This window comes from Chrysochloris asiatica, unplaced genomic scaffold (assembly GCF_000296735.1).
Source record: "Chrysochloris asiatica unplaced genomic scaffold, ChrAsi1.0 scaffold00245, whole genome shotgun sequence".
Lineage (NCBI taxonomy): Eukaryota > Metazoa > Chordata > Mammalia > Afrosoricida > Chrysochloridae > Chrysochloris > Chrysochloris asiatica.
In genome coordinates, this window is record NW_006408763.1 from 3,367,452 (window position 1) to 3,387,917 (window position 20,466).

General features: G+C 39.1%; 1 protein-coding gene across 1 annotated transcript in view; it reads right to left on the minus strand.

Moving 5' to 3' along the window:
* Positions 1 to 20,466, minus strand: part of LOC102832199 (chromosome unknown open reading frame, human C2orf73) — a 57,612-nt gene that overhangs the window by 12,122 nt on the left and 25,024 nt on the right. Inside the window, 1 exon segment of the mRNA XM_006873553.1 lies at positions 4,380 to 4,533. Coding sequence (XP_006873615.1) covers positions 4,380 to 4,533 — 154 coding nt within the window.

A 20,466-nucleotide genomic window follows, 5' to 3' on the forward strand; every position in this document is an offset into this window, starting at 1 on the left:
TCCTTATCTTTCACCTTCCCCCACCTGAGCTCAGGGGCTATAGATATGTTGATTGGGCCTGAGAATCCAAGTTGCTAGCCTGGGATTTGAACCAGCGAAGTATGATGTAAAGTTACCTGAATGTCTGGAAAAGTACTGATGTTAGCTGTATCCTGTTTTGGTCTCTCCCAGCTTGATGTGAAGCTCCTCCCCTGAATAAAGCAGAGCCCCGGTCCTCCAGGGTTGGAAGGCATGCAGTAAAGATTGCAGGGCAGTGAATTGCTGCCTGTAGAGGTCATGATGCCTGTAGTCCCAAGCCTGCCCACCAGTGATGTATCCACCCTGGCTTTGGGGTGCCTCATTGTCTCCCTTCTTCTGTTTGTCTGTGTATTCTTTCGCTATCCCTATCGCTGCTGGATCTCCCCTCCTCGTGAACCAAACACTCGTGAACAACACAACTATGTCGAGGTCAGACCCCGGCAAAGGTGTGGTGCAGTAGACTAAGTGCTGGGCTACTAACTGCAAGGTGAGCAGTTCAAACCCAGCAGCCTTTCCTCGGAAACCCTATACAGGGTCACTGTAAGTGAAAACCATCTCAAGTACACTTAACAACAACAACAATCTACATGATAGTAGTAACAACAGAGATGGAAAAAAAAACCCGATTGGAGATAAAGAAATGCCAAGATTTGCTAATGGATTAGCTAGAGATGAGAAGGGGAAGGGGAATTAAGAACCATTTCTAGGTCATCACAACTTGAGTACCTGGGGATCTCAAGGTACCTTTCACTGACATGAGGGAGACAGGTGAAGGGACAGGTTTTCTAACCACGTTGAGTTTGAAAAGTCAACTAGATATCCAAGAGGAAATGTTAGGTCAGACCAGACCCACTGCTGTGGAATGGATTCGAACTCATGGCAACCCTGTAAGACTGAATATAACTGCCCCACAGGATTTCTGAAACTGTAATCTTTACAGAAGCAGACTGCTACATCTTCCTCCTACAGAGAAGCTGGTGGGTTCAAACTGTTGACTTTTTGGTTAACAGGCAAGCACTTTAACCACTGTGCCACTAGGAATCCTGAGATGTTACGCAGGATTTGTTACATGTATGAGTCTGAAGCTCACTGAAGAAGCCAGAGCTGCAGAGTTAAATCTGCTTTTAAAAATGGTACCTTTGACCTCTAATCTTATAATCCTATTTCTTGTTTTAGTTACATTGTTGTTGTTAGGTGCCATCGAGTCAGCACTGACTCATAGTGAACGTTTTTATTTTAGTTACATTGGGTAGTATTTTCTCTGTATGTTTATTTCCCTTGAGGACACTGAAGACATTGCTTCATTGTGCCTTTGCATTAATGCTGCTAACAATGTCTGATTCCAGATTGATTTTTATTCCTTACATGGTGATTACTTTTCTTTCTCTTTCTGGAAGTTTTTATGATTAGTGTTTTGCACTTTCACGGTGACATGCATCCTTTTTACCTTCATACTTGGAAGTGTTTGGTGGACCCTTTCACTGCCTCTCTTACATTGGGAGGCTTCTTTTTATTATTATTCTAGAAATGTAGGGTACTGGTTAGGAATACAGGCATTGGAGTCGGACTATCTACTTTCAAGTAACAAGTACTCACTGTATAGCTGGGGCAAGTTATTAAACTCTATGCTTGAAAAATTAGAATTTTAATACTATTCTATCCCATTGTTGTTGTTGTTGTTGTTAAGTGCCATCGAGTCGGGTCCGACCCAGGATGATTTAAAAATTAAAGAGAGTTTGTAATTAGAAAGCACCACTCAGCACTAGTAAGCAGTATGCACAACAGTACACTGGCAAACAGTATGCACTCACTCAATGCTACATTTTGATTTTCTCTTCTTTATTTTCACTCGTTTTTGTAGCTATGGGTAAATTGCTTCTCTCAGACTAATCCTCTGTGTTGCCTTTCTTCTATTATTTTCTTTTTCTGGTCAGTGTTTTGCACCTTTGGATACTGCCTTGACATTATCTTCCTATCTCTGGTAGCGTAGTGGTTACAAATCGGGCTGCAAACCTCAGGGTCAGCAGTTCGAAACTACCAGCTGTTCCGTGGGAGAAAGATGAGGCGTTCTGCTCCCATAAAGATTTACAGCCTAGGAAACCCTGTACAGGGTCGCTATGAGTCGGAACCGACTCCACGGCACATAACAACAACAACAACAACAAAATATTATCATGTTGTATTTTATAGGTAGAAAATAAAGAGGGTTTTGTTTGCTATACACTCATTTTCATAAGGTCTGCTGTATGTTAGTTGAGTATCCTAATGTATTTACACTGAGAATTTGAAATTTCTTGCCTAACATTTTTTTAAATGGGAATAATTTTGATCTTTGGTTGTCCATTCATAATTTTAAAAGTAGGGGGAGGACTGACTTGCTTTATTAAGATTACTGGTGTGGCCATTGATATCCAGCTAAGTTGGGCAGTGGTTAACAAATGGGGCTTTCATCATAGTCTTCAGGCTGGAATAGGGTGGCATGTTTATGATTGGAGCGGTTATTTATGAGACAGTTTTAAGTAACCCTCTAATTTCAACCCCTCATCCCTCTGCAATCATACCTTTTGCTATGCCACCTGAGTCAGGGTTTTGTCAGGCAGATTGGCTCTTTTTGGATCTATTTCCTTCCCGGTGTTTTACTAGACAGGTTGCTGTGGAGCCGACTCTTACCCCATGAGCATCAGAGTAGACTGTGTCCACAGGGTTTTCAATTACTGATTTTCTCAGAAGTAGATTTTTCTTCCAGGCCTTTCTTCTGAGGTACTTCTGGGTGGACTGGAATCCCTATAATCTTTTGGTTAGCAGGTGAGTCTGTTAACCGCTTGCTCCAGATATTCTAGGTGATTGCTTAGTGCTCTCTTTTATCCATACGCAAGCTTTCATTCTTTTCTACAAGCCAGAAAGTCCTGAATTCACTTCCTGTGTTCTTCCTTCCAATCTTTCACCTTTATGGGTTTATTCCTTTGCTACCATTTAACTGAGAAGGAGGAACTATAGGTAGCTGTTTGTACTCAGTCTACTGCCATGAATCAAAGTGTATACTTTATTGCCTGTCTAAAGAGAAGCCATTATTATAGATTACATAACATCCTTGAGGTAGAACTCATGTTGAATATGGCCATTTTCTAATGCTCTGACATTCTTTTGTAGTCAGGCCAAGACCACATTGGCTAGAAGTCTAAAATTAAGTGAGGGACCTTTGACCCATAAAATTAATCCTTTGTGGTCCCCTGCTGTGTATTACAGAACCTGATTTGAAGTTCAGTTTATGAACCTTTGTATGAGATGAAGATCACAATTAATACCCAATAAATACACTTTTGCCTTGACTTGATTCTGCAATTTTTAAAGACTAGCTATATCATTAGTAAACTCCTGGTGTGGCACTACAGTATAAGCACTGGACTGTAACTGTGAACCACAAGGTCAGTGGTTCAAACACGCTTCTCAGAAACCATATACACGGTTGCTATGGTCAGAACTGACTTGAAGGCACTTAACAACATTATTCCATTCATGTAACTAAATATGAATTTAAAATATATATATAATTTGAATTAAATATGGAATACTTAGCTCATCTTAGCATCAGTGTTTTCAGGTCAAATAGATATTAGATCTAAATTGTCTTATTTAATAGTCTATGTAACAGTACTTTCCAAGTTGCACTTTGTGGAATGCCTGCTTATATGAGATGTTGTTGTTGTTGTTAAGTGCCGTTGAGTCGATTCTGACCCAAGGAGCAGCTGGTGAGCTTGAACCACCGACCTTGCAATTGAAATGACTTTGCAGTCTGACGCATTAGCCCACAGCACCACACCAGGACTCCTATATGAGATGATCCCTGTCAAAGGTGAGGTGCTCAATACGAGGGAGAAACATGGCACCTTTTACTTCGCTTATTGGAAATTCATCATGCTTATTTTCAGATAAAGGGTTTTGAGAGTTCTGCAGTAAAGAAAGCTTTTCAATGTTATAAACTTAGTTTGTGCCAAACTTATATGACTCCTTCTCCCTTTAATTTTCAACAGTATCTATAAACATCATGCAAAACGAATGTTCCTGGAGTCAAGCATGCACTTTGAGAAACAGTCCACATAGGGTTGCCTACTATTTTAATAGGATAATTTTAAAAGTTTGTTGGCAACAATTATGAACAAAACATTACTAAGTTAGGGATAAGCTTTCCACTAGGAAGGGATATGGAACACACTTGTGGAGGGTTGTATTTAGTGCATGTATATTCCCAACACTTGCCAAGAAGTAATTTTTTTCAAGATGTACCAGCATATCTAATATATCTTTGTTTGACTGCAATAAGCTGAGATCATGAAAAAGAGGCTAACCACTGCTAACCTTACCTATTCCAGAAGAAGGTTTTTGCATCCTGCTGTATTTGACTGGTAAAACCAATGGACATGCTGGTTTTTGGAAGTCACTCCTCTGAGTGCTCTTGGTGTCATAAGGCGGTTGAAAGGAATGTTCCGGTAGTTTACTATGAGACCACCAGTCAACCTATATAGAAAAAAATTGGAAACACAATATTCAATACTGTGGAATACTTTCATGTGTTGCTTGCTATTTGAGAAAAAGATAGTAATTCAACAAGTGCTAAAATCAAGTTCTGAAATCAATTTCATAAAATTTTTAAGTTACCTAAAAATAATTGTTATATATATATATATTTTAGCCAATGTTTTGTTGTTATTAGGTACCGTCCAGTTGGTTCCGACTCATAGTGACCCTGTGTAGGGTTTCCGAGGAGTGGCTGATGAATTTGAACTGCCTGCCTTGTGGTTCTATCCAACCTTGTGATCCATTTCATTATTCTGCAGCACCACATCAAGACTCCTTAGCTTACAACTGCTAAATTCTTAACTACCTTCTAGCAATAGATGGAGTGATAAAAATCAACAAAGTAGTTATAATTGTTTTGATTATAATTTTATTATATATATATGTATAAACATGTATCTAAACTCTCCCTAAATATATACTGTTGCTAATTGCCACCAAATCAATTCTGACTCACAGCAACCACACATGACAGAGTAAAATTGCCCAATAGGGTTTTCTAGGCTTCAGTCTTTGCCATAGTAGATTGTCAGGTTCTTCTGCAGAGCCACTGAGTGGGTCTGAACCATCAACCTCTCGTTAGAAACTGAATACAATCGTTGTGTTGCAAGGGCTCCTTATGTGTGTACAAAGTATGATGTACAAAAATGATATTCTATAGGGCTGCGAACCACAAGGTCAGCAGTTAGAAACTACCAGCTGTTCCATGGGAGAAATATGAGGCTTTCTGCTCCCATAAAGATTTACAGCCTTGGAAACCCTGTACAGGGTCGCTATGAGTTGGAACCGACTCCACGGCACATAACAACAATTTATGACTTTGCTATCCTGTAAGTTTCTGTTTTTCAAGGTTTCTAGGTGAAAACATACCCCATAAAAATGTATTTTTCCTGACCTAAGCCATGGTATTGCATGGGGCAAATCTGCTGCACAGGAACTTTTTAAAGTATTGAAGAGCAGAGATGACAGCTTGAGGACTAAGGTGTGCCTGACTCAAGCCATGGTATTTTCAATAACCTCATATGGATGCGAAAGCTGGACAGTGAATAAAGAAGATCGTAGAAGAATTGATGCCTTTGAGTTGTGGTGTTGGAGAAGAATACTGAAAGTGCCATGGACTGCCAAAAGAACCAATAGATCTGTTTTGGAAGAAGTACAACCAGAGTGCTCCTTGGAGGCCAAGATGGCTAGGCTTTGTCTCTCCTACATTGGACACATTGTCCGGAGAGAACAGTCGCTGGAGAAGGATGTCATGCTGGGTAAGGTGGAGGGTCAGAGAAAAAGAGGAAGACCTCCAACGAGATGGATCAGCCAGGTGGCATCATTGATGGTGTCAAGTGTGGCGGCGGTAGTGAGGTTGGCCCAGGATCAGACATTGTTTCGTTCTGCTGTGCATGGGGTTCCGACTTAATGGCACCTATGAGTCGGTTCCGACTTGATGGCACCTGACAACAGCAACAACAAAGCCATGGTATTTCCAATTGTCTCATATGTATGTGAAAATTGTACAATAAGGATGACCATAGAATAACTGTTGGATTTTAGTTATGGTGTTGGAGAAGAATATTGAAAGTATCAAGAAGTTTCAGAACAAACAAATCTGTCTTGGAAGAAGTGCAGCCAGAATGTTCTTTAGAAACTTTAAGAGACTTTGCCTCTCATTCTTTGGACATACTGTCAGGAGGGATCAGTCCCTGGAGAAAAACATCATGTTGCATAAGCTGGTGAGTCAGTGATAAAGAAGACCTCCAGTGAGATGGATTGACATAGTAGAAACAACAACAAACTCAAACATAACAACTGTGAGAGTGGCAAAGGACTGAGGAGTGTTTCGGTCTGCTGTGTACAGGGTCACTATGAGTCGAAACCAACTCGATGATACCTGAAAACAATGGTTGTTTGAAAAGCTTTGTTCTAAGGGGAAACATCACCTATGTCACTGAATATATTGGTCCTAAAGCTTGACCTTGGTGTACAGGATATTAAGTGCCCTTAAGTTGGTTCTGACTCATAGCAACCCCGTATAGGGTTTCTGAGGAGTAGCTGGTGCGTGTGAATCACCAACCTTGCAGTTCAAACAGACCTTCGGGTTGAATGCTTATCCTACAGTGCACCAATAGATTCTTCATTAGCATATATAGCAATGTAATCTCTAAGAAACCGAAAAAAAAAAAAGAGGGCAACTGTGAAGTGAAAATTTAAAAAAAGAATTGGTCAATTAGAAGTAAGGGAACCTTGGGAAAAGGAGTTCTTGGATATTACTAAGGAGTGAAAGTACTTTTGGATATAACCAAAATGCCTACATTAAACTTCAATTAATGAAACAAATAAACAACAGCCACCATTGAGTCAATTCTGACTCATGGCGACCCTGTGTGTGTCAGAGTAGAACTGTGCTACTTGGGGTTTTCAATCTTTCAGAAGTAGATCACCATGCCTTTCTTCCGCGGTACCTCTGGATGGATTCTGTCAACCTCAGTCAGTAGCTGAGTGCATGTAAAAAATAAAATTGAAACAACTATGAGTTTACAATCAACTGCTTTAAAAATATGATTCAGGAGGGATGAATGTGAGATTGTAATAGATTCTAAATAAATACAAATATATAATTGAGACTACAGTGATACAAGAAAGAAGAGTAGCAGAGAGAGTTCTCAAATAAGCTTAGTTTAAAAAAGACAGGCACCTAATAAAGGATAACAGGTACTGCTTTGGTGAGTAGTGACTGGGATCTTAAAACTCATGAGCATTCATCTAAAGTGCATCTATTGGTCTCTCCATGTGTGGGAGAAAGAATGATGAAAAGTGAAGAGGCTTGGAATCAACTAGTCCAGTGGACCAATGGAACACATGAGTATCAGTCCCCACAACTCTGAGACCAGATGAACTAGAAAATGCCAGCTACCACTATCACCTCCTCTGAAAGGGATTACATTAGAAGGTCCCAGATAGAGTGGGAGAAAATGTGGAACAAACATCAAAATTAAACAGAGAAAAGACTGGGCTTACTGGTTAGAAAGGGATTACAGTAGAATGTCCTGGATAGGGTGGGCAAAAATGTGGAACAAACATCAAAATTAAATAGATTAAAAAAAAAAAAAAAAAAAAAAGACTGGCCTTACTGGTTAGAAAGACATTGCAGGAACCCTCAGTCACCTTTCAGGTCTGGAACGGAACTCACCTTCATAGCCCAATTTTCAGCTAAGCACTGGATAGGTTTATAAGGAAAGCAACAAGCCTAGTAAGGTATGCTCCCCATGTAATGGTCAACTATTTCAAATCAAAAGGGCAACATTTGCCTAAGGACAAAGTTGAGAAGGGATGGGAAGAAAGATGGAAAGAAATTAAGAACCACAGGGAGGAAGTGGGATAACTGTTTTTGCAGGGAGGGGACTGCAATCATTGAGAGGAAACAAAGTATATGATTTGTTGAATGTAAAACTGATGATCTCTGTATACCTTCAATCAGTTTACAATAAAAAGTTAAAAAAAAAAAAAAAAGGTAATAGGTACACAATACTAAATTAAAAAAAAATTTTTTTTTGAGTCAACCTGTTAAAATTGTCAAGAAGCTTAGAAATGGGAGACAATGATGAAATATGCCAAGGGCATAAAAAATAGGACTTTCTAAAATATAAAAGAATTTACAACATTTGTGTTTATAGCAAAAATAAAAAATCAAGTCAACATAAGGCTAAGTCAGAACTACTCAACTCCTATTTTGCTTTAGGTTCTGTGTTAAGGGAAATTATCGTCAAATTGAAAAGATGGGATGACCATAGATCAAAGGGGGAATAAGCCTTGAATAGTAGAAGAGGGAGACCTTACTTTGATACTCTGAGTGCCAGGTTTTTAAGCTAAGGACAAAATTGTAACCAGGAATAATGAGTTAATTTGCAGATGGAATCACAGTTTGGGAGACTAGAAAAGAGTAGCTAGAGCCTAATTTTAATTCTTGTAATTCACTAAAAGGTGAATTATATGAATTAAGGTGGTCCAGGTGTGGTGCTGTGGGTTAAAGAGCTGGACTGCAGTTGGTTTAACTGAAAAGTCGGTGGTTCAAGCTCATCAGCCGCTCCTTGGAAATCCTGTACAGGGATGCTATGGGCTGGAACAAACTGGAGGACACTCAACAACAATATAAAGTAAGAGTCCTCGATACAGAGCCTCGGAAAGGTCTAGAACAGATGGTGCTTCCTCACTATCCGGCTGCTACTGTTGTCAGAGTACCTACTTCTTGCAACTCCCCTGAATGCCACAATCACAATAGAGCTTATTATACCCCAAGGCCTAGAATATACAGATTTTATACCACCTTTTTGATACATTTCTCCAAGGATGGCACACCTATTTTAGAGATGAGAAAACTGCTGGGAGGTTACGTAACTTGCTCAAAGCAATTGACTAGTAAATTAATTCAAATCCTGCCCTGTCTATAATGTTCATAATTCTTAGCCTACACCAAGTCTGCTGTGGACACAAAACCAGAAAAATCACAAGATTACACACATTATTTCACAAGTAAAAATCAAAACACTCAGTGTCCAGATAAAGTGCTTTTAAACAAAGTTTGAAGTCATACACTTGATATCATCTACTTCTGTTGCTCAGAAACTTTTAACTCACACCCAGATTTCTGACAGAGACTCTGGGATAAGACTCACTAGAAAACAGCCAGCTGACTTTAATTTTTTTCTTAAGTGTAATTCAAAAGCTCTTAGAAGTCTTCCATCATTAAAGCAAAATTATCAATTTACCTTTTGAAGAGACTTATTTTGATTTGAGAATTGTATCTAATGGTGTAGCAACTTTAAAGGAAATACTGAACAATGTTTCTTAGAGAAAGGTTAGTGATCGTTGCTGTGAAAGGCCTGTTTGGTCAGAGTACTGCTTAGTGCTGTGAATTGGGTGCATCTTCACTTCTGTAGAATGCAACCTTATGGCCAGAAAAACCTTTGTTTTCAATCTCTGTTTCTAGATGGGCTGCCCTCTGCCTGGAATGTATGCTTTGTTCCTGGACAAGTGTGTGGGTATGCTCATGTCCACGTGCACGCTTTTTCAGGCCAAACATTGCTCCCAAGAGATTATGAGATTACAGAGAGGGGCGGAGGTCTGTTTTTTCCCTTCACTTCACAGTGATGGGAAAGGCTAACAAAAAAAGGGTTGCTTGTGTAGCATCCTTTACATGGGAATGCAGGGTTTGACACAGGTTATTTATGACTAAATAAGCCAGACTGGGGATTGTAATGGAGTGTAATTGCTTTATTCAGGCTTTGGGATTCAGATCACATTTTGCAGATTGTAGAGGGAGGTTTTGCCTAAATAGAGAATTGCTCCTAACTTGCAACTCTGAGCCCAGAGAAAGGATGAAGTTTTCCTTGCAGTCCAATGCCTGTCTCCATTCAGGATGATCATCGGGGGAACATTCCTCATGATATGGTTCTGAAGCACTGTGAGCCCCGTAGCCAGTTAGAAGCCAGCGTTAAAGCACTGTGGATTATCCTTCAGAAACATTCATTTCTTTTGTAAACATGACTGTATTTTCCTTTTGCTGGGAAATTACAGAGAATTTTAAGGGACGGATTCTCTTCTCTGGGGAGAGGTGATCAAATACATAAGGCATCATAGAGCAGGAGGTAGTGAGATAATGCAAGAGGGGTAAGCCAAGCTCCAGGCAGCAGCCACAGAGGCCTGACCGAGATGGCTGGGGTGATGGTAATGTGTGGGACAGGAAATAAGGACTTTTGAAAATGCCTTACATACAATCACATTTTATCACTAGAGTTCAGTGGTTTTCAAAATGAAAGTACTGTCACAAATACTATAGCTGTCAAGGCCAACTCAGTTAACATTATGCCTAAATTCATCTAAGATCCCTGGAGGTGCTGTGTTTAAAGCGCTTGGCTGCTAATCAAAAGGTCAGTGGTTCAGAAGATCAAATCCACCAGTCCCTCCACAGGAGAAAGACATGGCAGTCTGATTCTGTAAAGACTTACAGGCTTGGAGACCCTGTGGGACAGTTCTATTCAGTCCTACAGTGTTGCTATGAGTCAGAGTCAAATTAACCAGCAGTGGGGGATTTGGGTCACAAGGAATGCTGAAAACAATTCCTCTTTTTAAGGAATTTAAAGTGTCCCTAGTAACAGCTACTCCCGAACTAGGTTCTGTGGAACACTGGTTCTGCAGTATATTAATTAGTTTACAAAAAAGAGGTTTCTAATGTTAAATAAATATAGGAAAAGCAAACTTAAACGATCGTCTTTATCAGGATTTCTCAGAGGCTTTATAGGCCAAAGAATTGTGAAGTTCTGAGATATAAACGTACAACTTTCCCAAAACTTATTTAAAATTTTTACTTTATTGAGCACTTAAGAAAGAGCTAGTGTTTGTGATGCTATGGGATAATGCATTGGTTTGAACTGCACGGTCGGCGGTTCAAATTCACCAGCCTCTCCTCAGAAATCCTATACAGGGTCACTATGAGTCAGAACCAGCTCGACAGCATTTAACAACATTTAACAAGTGTTGTGAAATATATGTATGGAAAATGCTGACATACAGTAATCTCTTTTGAAGTAACATTAAAAATACAAGACAAATTCATTTTCACTGAAAGTGATTAAGCTCAAAACACGTTTTTTTTCATTTCCATTGTTGCTGTTAAGTGCCACTTGAGTGGGTTCCAACTTAAAGAGACCCTGTAAACGCTTTCCAAGGAGTGGTTAGTGGGTTTGAACCATAGACCATGTGGTCTGCAGTCCAGTGTGTATCTTACAGTGCTACAAATTTGGGCAAAACTCCAAGCCATGATTGTGCAATGGGTAAGCAGTTGGCTACTCTCCTGAAGGTTGGTGGTTTGAAACCACCCAGAGACTCAGCAGGAGAAAGACCTGGAGGGAGACCTGTGTCCATAAAAGATGTAGTATAGAAAACCTGACAGGGCAGTTCTACACTATTACATGGCATCCCTATGAGTCTGCTCAATTTAATGGCACCCAGAAAAAAACCAGGTAAATTGTGTATGTTGCTATTTTATTTTAAAATCTTTTAAATAACTAAACCAAACCAATCTGGTGTTCAGGGCCTAAAGATAGTACCTCAGTGAAATTCATGACACATATGTCATTTTTAATATTCAGGTTACTTTACATTCTTTACTCTTATTTTTAAAGTCAGCATTATAATACAACAAATCAGTGAAATGAGTCTTGGTGGCACTATGAGATTGGCACTGGACTGCTAACTACAAGGTTGGCAGTTCAAACCCATGGGAGAACGATGAGGTTTTCTGCGCCATAAAGATTTACAGGCTCAAAAACCCTATAAAGGGTCACTATGAGTCAAAACCAACTTAGTGACATATAGCAACAATGTTGTTTTGCTGTTAGGTACCATCAAGTTGGTACTGACTTGTAACAAACCCTATGTACAACAGATTGAAACATTGCCCGATCCTGGGCCAACCTCACAACTGTTGCCACTAGCCAATCCATCTTGATGGGGGTCCTCCTCTTTTTCTCTGACCCTCTACCTTACCAAATATGATCTCCTTCTCCAGGGACTGGTCCCTCCTGACAACATGTCCAAAGGATGACAGACAAAGTTTGGCCATCCTGGCCTCCAAGGAGCACCCTGGCTGTACTTCTTCCAACACACATCTGTTGGTTCTGAAGGTAGCCCATCACACTTTCAATATTCTCCTCCAAAACCATAACTCAAATGCATCAATTCTTCTATGATCATCCTTATTCACTGTCCAGATTTCGCATGTATGAGGTTATTGAAAATACCATAGCTTGGGTCAGGTGCACCTTAGTCCTCAAGCTGACATCTTTGCTCTTCAACACTTTAAAAAGGACTTGTACAGCAGCAGATTTGCCTAATGTAGTATGTCATTTGACTGCTGCTTCCATGAGTGTTGACAGTTGATCCAAGAAGAATGAACTCCTTGACAACTACAACCTTTTCTCCATTGATAGCAATGTTGTTTATTGATCCAGTGGTAAGGATTTTTGTTTTCTTTATATTGAGATATAATCCATACCGAAGGCTGTGCTCTTTGATCTTCATCAATAAATATTTTAAGTCCTATTAACTTTTTCAGCAAGCAAAGTTGTATTATTTGCATATCGCAGGTTGTTAATAAGTCTTCCTATGATCCTGATGCCACGTTTTTCTTCATGTAACCCAGCTTCTCGGATTATTTGCTCCACATACAGGTTGAATAAGTATGGTGAAAGAATACAACACTGTCCCACACCTTTCTTAATTTTAAACCATTCAGTGTTCCCATGTTCTGTTCGAACAACTGCCTCTTGGTCCATGTACAGATTTCTCATGAGCACAATTAAGTGTTCCGGAATACTCATACTATACTGTGCAATGTTGCCCACAGTTTATCATCATGCACACAATCAAAAGCCTCTGCATACTCAATAAAGCACAGGTAAACATCTTTCTGATATTCTCTGCTTTCAGTGAAGATCCATCAGATATCAGCAATGATATCCCTTGTTCCACGGCCTCTTCTGAATCTGGCTTGAACCTCTGGAAGTTCTCTGTCAATGTATGCTTGCAGCCATTTTTGTATTACCTTTAGTAAAATTTTACTCACATGGGATATCAACGATATTGTCCAATGATTTCTGCATTCCATTGGGTCACCTCTCTTTAGAATGGGCACAAATACAGATCTCTTCCAATCAGTTGGCCAGATATTTGTCTTCCAAATTTCTTGGCAGAAATGAGTGAGTGCCTCCAGTGCCGCCTCACTTTCTTGAAAGACTTCAATTTTTATTCCATAAATACCTGTAGCTTTGTTCTTTGTAAATTCCTTCTTTGCCAATTCCTTCCTTCAGTATCATTGGCTCTTGATCATATGCTACCTCTTGAAATGGTTGAATATCAACCATTTACTTTTGGTACAATGACTCTGTATTTCTTCCATCTTCTTTTGATGTTTTCTGCATCATTCAATAATTTGCCCAGAGAATCCTTCAATAACAAAAGTTGAGGCTTGAATATTTTTTGTTCAGTTCTCCCAGCTTGAGAAATGCTTAGCATGTTATTCTTTTTGGCTTTCTTAACTCCAGATGTTTGCACATTTTGTTGTTAAAAAACAAAAACTTATCATGTCGAGTAAAAGAACTGAGTTCATATATATGAGAAAGAAGCATTCAGTATTTGTCTTAAAAAACAAATTAAGGCACCAGTATGGAAAGAGGGCAGGTTAGGAAAAAAGAGGAACTTCACAGTGAAGAAACCTGACAAACGACTGCAGCCAGATAATCAACAGTGATTTTCAAATTTATTTGAGCACAGGAAGAACAACAAGATGGTGGATAGTGTAGAAGTGCAGTGAGGAGCTCCATCAGCAACAACATAGAATACCCGACCAAGCAAGTTTAGGAAGTGGTCCAGATACTCTGAACCACATATAAAGGAATAGTTAGAAAGTTGGAAGGCTTACAGCCAGGTGAAATTGTAGCAGAAGCAAGAAATACACTGCTTTCTAATCCAAAGTGCTCAGCTGCTCCCAGAGCCACCATCTTGGGTGAGGCCAAGTGGAGGGTCAGAGGAACCACGGACACCTGACAGAATCGCAGAGAGAAAGTTGTGGACATTCTTTTTTTTAAATCAGTTCATTGGATAATTGATGTCTGCAAACATCCATTCTGGTGACTAGATGGGGGTACCTGAACAGCTGGACACCACACCCCCCTCCTGGAGGATTCTACTATGCATGTGCACAGAGTTCCTTAAAATTTAAAGCAACAGATTCCACTTAAAACCAAATGGCTGCGCAAAACAGCCACAGCCAGCCCTGAACTGTTTGTTTATCACTTGGAAAAAGGTCTGAACAGGGTTGTGGAGTGAGACAGGCAGACTGAAAAGGAAATAGGCCGAAAATTAAATCCTAAATTATGTCATAACGACCAATAGTGGCATCTTGCAATTTCTCAGGAAGAAGAGTGAAAAGGGAAGCCCATCTCCTGACCACATCTACCTGGAGGCAATCAGAAAGCATAAGAAATAACCAAATACACACCCATCTAGTAGTAAGGCCACAGCAAAATCTTGAATGTGCCCCAAAAACAAACAGATGACCATATCAGAATGTGTCCAGAAACGAGATAAAGTGACTGAGGCAAATGAGCTGGAGGTAGACCTACACTCCATAGTGGAAGAAAGGCAGGCTTTGGAAATGCCTAAGAAAGAACTGAGAAAAATGATTATAAAATGTATCAAAACACTATATAATGGAATTGAGAAAAATAAGGAAGAAGTCAGGAAAGTGCTAGAGGATAATCAAATATGATAAATACAGCACTGGAAACAATTCAAAACCTACAGAAAGAGGTCCAAATGATTAATAATAGAATATCAGAAATGGACAATACACTGAAAGGGCAAAGGAGTAGAATTGAAGAGATGGAAGCCAGAACTAGTGATCTGGAAGACAAATCTCTCAATACTACTAAGATAGAAGAGCAAGCAGAAAAAAAGGATAAAAAATCTGAAGAAAGCCTAAGATACATGCTGGACAACATGAAGAGGAATAACTTAAGAATTATCGGCATTCTGGAACATGAAGAATCACACAAGTCCATAGAGGAGATGGTTAAGAGCTTCTGGAAGAAAATTTTCCTAACATCCTGAAAAGCAAAAATATCAACATTCCAGAAGCTCAATGAACCCCAGGAAGGAAGAAGCTAAAAGCAAATCACTAAGACATCTAATAATCAAGCTCTCCAAAATCTAAGATAACAGGGAGGTGGGGCTTGATGGCGGCTAGGGTAAAGGTGCAGTGAGGTTTGCCATCAATAATACCACAGAATACCAGGCAAAGCAGATCCAGGGCAGAGTTCCAAAACTCGGAACCACATAGATAGGAATATTTAAAAGGTTTGAAGGCTTATAGTAGCTAGTGAAACTTGTAGCAAAAGTAAGAAATCACATACTTTTGAATCTGCCAGGCTTGGCAGCCCGGAGCCGACAACTTGGGTGAAACCAAACGGCAAGACCAAGCAGGAACAGACACAACATGGAAAAACGCAACGGGAACCTTGGAGCAAAGGTGGACAATACACTTTTTCAATTTTGCTTTGTTCTGATTTTCTTTCTTTTGGTATCTGTTCCTTGGCCCCCCCACTTTTTGTGCACCTCCATTCTGTTGGCTAGAGGGGTAGCCTGAGAGAGTGGACACCCCCCACCGTCACCACTGATGGGTTCTGCTGCCATGCATATGCATAGATACTCTCAGCCCAAGAGCTGGCACTAAACTGTTTTATTTTTTCAATACAGAAAAGTCAGAACAAGGGGCATGGAGAGGGAAAGAGAGTTTAAAAACAAAACAGGCCGAATATTAAACTAAATCCTGAGGTACAGTATAACAACCAACAGTGGCATCTTGAAATCTCTCAGGCGAAGGCAAGAAGCTGAAAGAGGAAATTAAAATCATACTCATATTAGGCTATAGATTTTTTTTCTTCTTTCCCTTCTCTCCCTTTTCTGTGATTACAGACTACAGCATCCAGCCTAGTTTGTTGTTACTGTTTGTTTGTTTTTTTTTCTGTTGCCGTTTTGCTGTTTTATGCTCCCCCTTCTATATTTGGGTGACTCTTTCTCTCTCTGTATTACCCAAGAAGAGACAGCAACTGCTGCCATATAGTCAAGCTACAATCACACTCTATAAAACAACAAAATCCAGGCAAGAACCAATAACAACTGCCATATACCAGGGAGGCAGACAACACCTGTGAACGTTACTCTAAGTTAAACAATAAGAAGAGTGAAAAGGGAAGCCCAAATCCTGATCACATCTACCTGGAAGCAATCAGAAAATATAAAAAATACCAAAACACATACTCAATTAAGTATTACACACTAAATATATCCAAGAAGCAAAAGCTGATGACTATATCAGCACATGTCCAGAAACAAGATAAAATGGCTTAGACAAATGACCTAGAGGTAGACCTGGACTCCATTCTGGAAGGAGGGCAGGCCTTGGAAATGCCTGAAAAGGAATTCAGAAAAATGATTATAAAATGTTTCAAAACAATGGAGTTGAGAAACATAAGGAAGAAGTCAGGAAAGTACTACAGGAACAATCAAATAAGATAGATATAGCACTGGAAACAATTCAAAACCTACAGAAAGAGGTTCAAATGATCAATAATAGAATATCAGAAATAGACAATAAACTGAAAGGGCAAAGGAGTACAATAGAAGAGATGGAAGGCAGAACCAGTGATCTGGAAGACAAATCTCTCAATACCACTAAGACAAGCAAACTGAAAAATGATAAAAAAAAAATCTGAAGAAGGTCTAAGATTCATGTTGGACAACATGAAGAAGAATAGCTTTAAAATTACCGGCATTCCAGAACAAGAAGAATCACACAAGTCCACAGAGGAAATAGTTTAAGAACTGGTGGAAGAAAATTTCTCTAACATCCTGAAAAGTGAAAAGATAAACATTTAAGAAGCTCAACGAACCCCAGGAAGGATCATACTCAAGCTCTCCAAAATCAAAGACAAGGAGACAATCCTGAAAGCAGCTAAGGAAAACAGAAGTGTTACATGCAAAGGCAACCAAGTCAGATTAAACTCGTATCTCTCAGCAGAACCCATGCAAGCAAGAAGGCAATGGGGATATATATATATATAAAACCCTGAAAGAATAAAAACTGCCAACCAAGAATCCTTTATCCAGCAAAGCTATCAATCAAATATGACAGTGTAATCAAAACATTCCAAGATAAACAGAAGCAAAGGGATTTTCCCAAAGCCAACCCTGCACTACAAAACATCCTAAAGTGAGTTCTGTGGATTGAGATTCAACAAGAACAGACAACAACCAGAGATTGACATATGTGGCAGGACCTCCCAGAACTAAGTTGACAGATGGAAGAGTCAAGAGCAGAACAAAACTATAAGAACAAACTCAGAGAATCTGGGAGGTCAGTCTTTGATCAAAACAATTACAATGCAAAAGAAGGTAAACAAATAGGAACAGAGATCTAGATGGTGAGAAGGTCAGGTAGATTACAGGATACAACAGACTGCTAAATGGAGGGAAAAGTTAATGGACTATAAGGTAACCTTAAAGAAAATTAACACTTCACAACATACCAAGAGAATGAAAATACAAGAAAAACATGGAAACATTAAAACTATGAGGAAACTCACAAGAATGAACACAAAAAGCATGAACTCAGCAAAGGAAGACACAGAACAAAGAAAGCAGCAACAACATAAAAAAATATATATATAATGCCGGCAATTAATCCAGACCTATCGATAATTACATTGAACATAAATGGATTAAATGCACCACATAAGAGACAGAGGTTGGCAGAATGGATAAGAAAACAAGAGCCTTCAATATGCTGTCTGCAAGAGACACATCTCACACACAGACACAAAAACAGATTAAAAGTCAAAGGATATTGAAAAAACTATACCAAGCTAACTGCAATAAAAAAAATGAACAGGAGTGGCAGTACAAATCTCTGATAAAATAAAGTTTAAGGCAAAAACCAGCATAATAGGTAAAGATGGACATTATCTCATGATTAAAGGGACAACTGAACAAGATGACATAACCATAATAAATGTCTATGAAAGAGCTCCAAAATTTATAAAGCAAACTCTAATAGATTTGAAGGAAGAAATAGACGAATCTACAATGTTGTTGTTAAGTGCCGTCGAGTTGGTTCCAACCCATAGCAACCCTGTACAGGGTTTCCGAGGGTGTAAATCTTTACGGGAGTAGAAAGCCTCATCTTTCTCCCACGGAGCGGCTGATAGTTTCGAACCACTGACCTTAAAGTTCGCAGTCCGATTCGTAACCACTACGCTACCAGAGCTCCTTGAATCTACAATAATAGTGGGTAATTTTACTACACCACTTTCAAAAATGGATAGAACAACCAGAAAGAAATTTGACAAAGACACAGAAGAACTAAACAATACAATCAGCCAACTGGACCTATCAGATGTGTACAGAGCATTCAATCCAACAAAAGTACAATACACATTCTTTTCCAGTACACATGGAACATTCTCCAGAATAGACCATGTCTTAGGCCACAAAATAAATCTCCATAAATTTACAAATATCAAAATACTACAAAGCATCTTCTCAGACCACAATGCTATCAAATTAGAAATCAACAATAGGAAAACAAAGAAATAAAGTCAAATACATGGAAACTAAATAATATCCTGCTAAAAAGCGACTGGGTAGTAGAAGAAATTAAATGTGAATTCACAAAGTTACTAGAGACAAATGAGAAAAAAAACACAACATACAAAAATCTCTGGGACACAGCCAAAGTGTGCTGAGAGGACAATTTATTGCAATAAATGCACATATCCAAAAAGAAGAAAGAACCAAAGTTAACACATTAACACAACATCTATAACAATTGGAAACAGACCAAAAGAGGAAGCCTACAGCCACCAAAAGAAAAGAAATAATAAAGATTAGAGTAGAAATAAATGAGATGGAAAACAGAAAAATTAGAGAAAGAATTAACAGGACAAGAAGCTGGTTCTTTGAAAGGATTAACAAAATTGACAGATCACTGGCAAACCTAACTAAAGAAAAGAGGGAGAAGAAACAAATAACATGCATTAGAAACCACATGGGTGATGTCACAACGGAACCAAAGGAAATCAAAAGAATAATAATAGAATACTATGAAGACTTGTACTCCAACAAATTTGAAAACTTAGAAGAGATGGATACATTTTTAGAAAAACACCACCTGCTTAAACTTACATGCAGTGAAGTAGAAAAACTTAACAGACCCATAACAAATGAAGAAATTGATCAAGTCATCAAAAAACTCCCAACCAAAAGAAATCCAGGTCCAGATGGCGTCAATGGTGAGTTCTACCAAACATTCAGGGAAGAGCTGTCACCAATTCTACTCAAATTATTCCAAGATATAGAGGATGGAAAACTACCTACTACATTTTATGAGGCAAGTACAACCCTCATACCAAACCAAGTGAAGGATGTCACAAAGAAAGAAAATTATACACCAATATGCCTCATGAATATAGATGCAAAAATTCAAAACAAAATCCTAGCCAACACAATCCAGAAGCACATTAAAAAGAAAATACATCATGATCAAGTGGGATTCATATCAGGGATGCAAGTATGGTTCAACGTTAGAAAAACGATCAATGTATTCTACCATATAAATAAGAAAAAAGAAAAGAACCACATGATCATATCAATTGATGCAGAAAAGGCGTTTGACAAAATCCAACCTGCATTCATGATAAAAACACTCAACAAAGTAGGAATTGAAGGGAAATTCCTCAACATAATTAAGAGCATACATGCAAAACCAACAGCCTACATAACTCTCAATGTAGAGAATCTGAATGCCTTCCCTCCATGAACAGGAACCTGACATTCATGCCCTTTGTCACCACTCGTATTCAATATTGTGCTGGAAGTCACAGCAAGAGCTATACAGCAAGACAGGGAAATTAAAGGCATCCAAATTGGCAAAGAGGAAGTATAACTCTATTTGCAGACGATATGATCCTATACGTAGAAAAGCCCAAAGACTCATTTAAAAAGCTACTAAAGTTCATTGGAAGATTCAGCAAAGTGCCAGGATATAAGATCAACATACAAAAATCAGTTGCGGGGGAACAAACAAGATGGCGGATCTGGTGGACGTATAGCAGAGAGCTCCGCCAACAACAACACAGAATACCCGACCAAGCAGGCTCAGGGGATGGTCCCAGAACTCTCAACCACATATAAAGGAATACTTAGAAGGTTGGAAGGCTCACAGCTGGGGGAATTTGTGGCAGAAGCAAGAAATCTATTGCTTTCTAG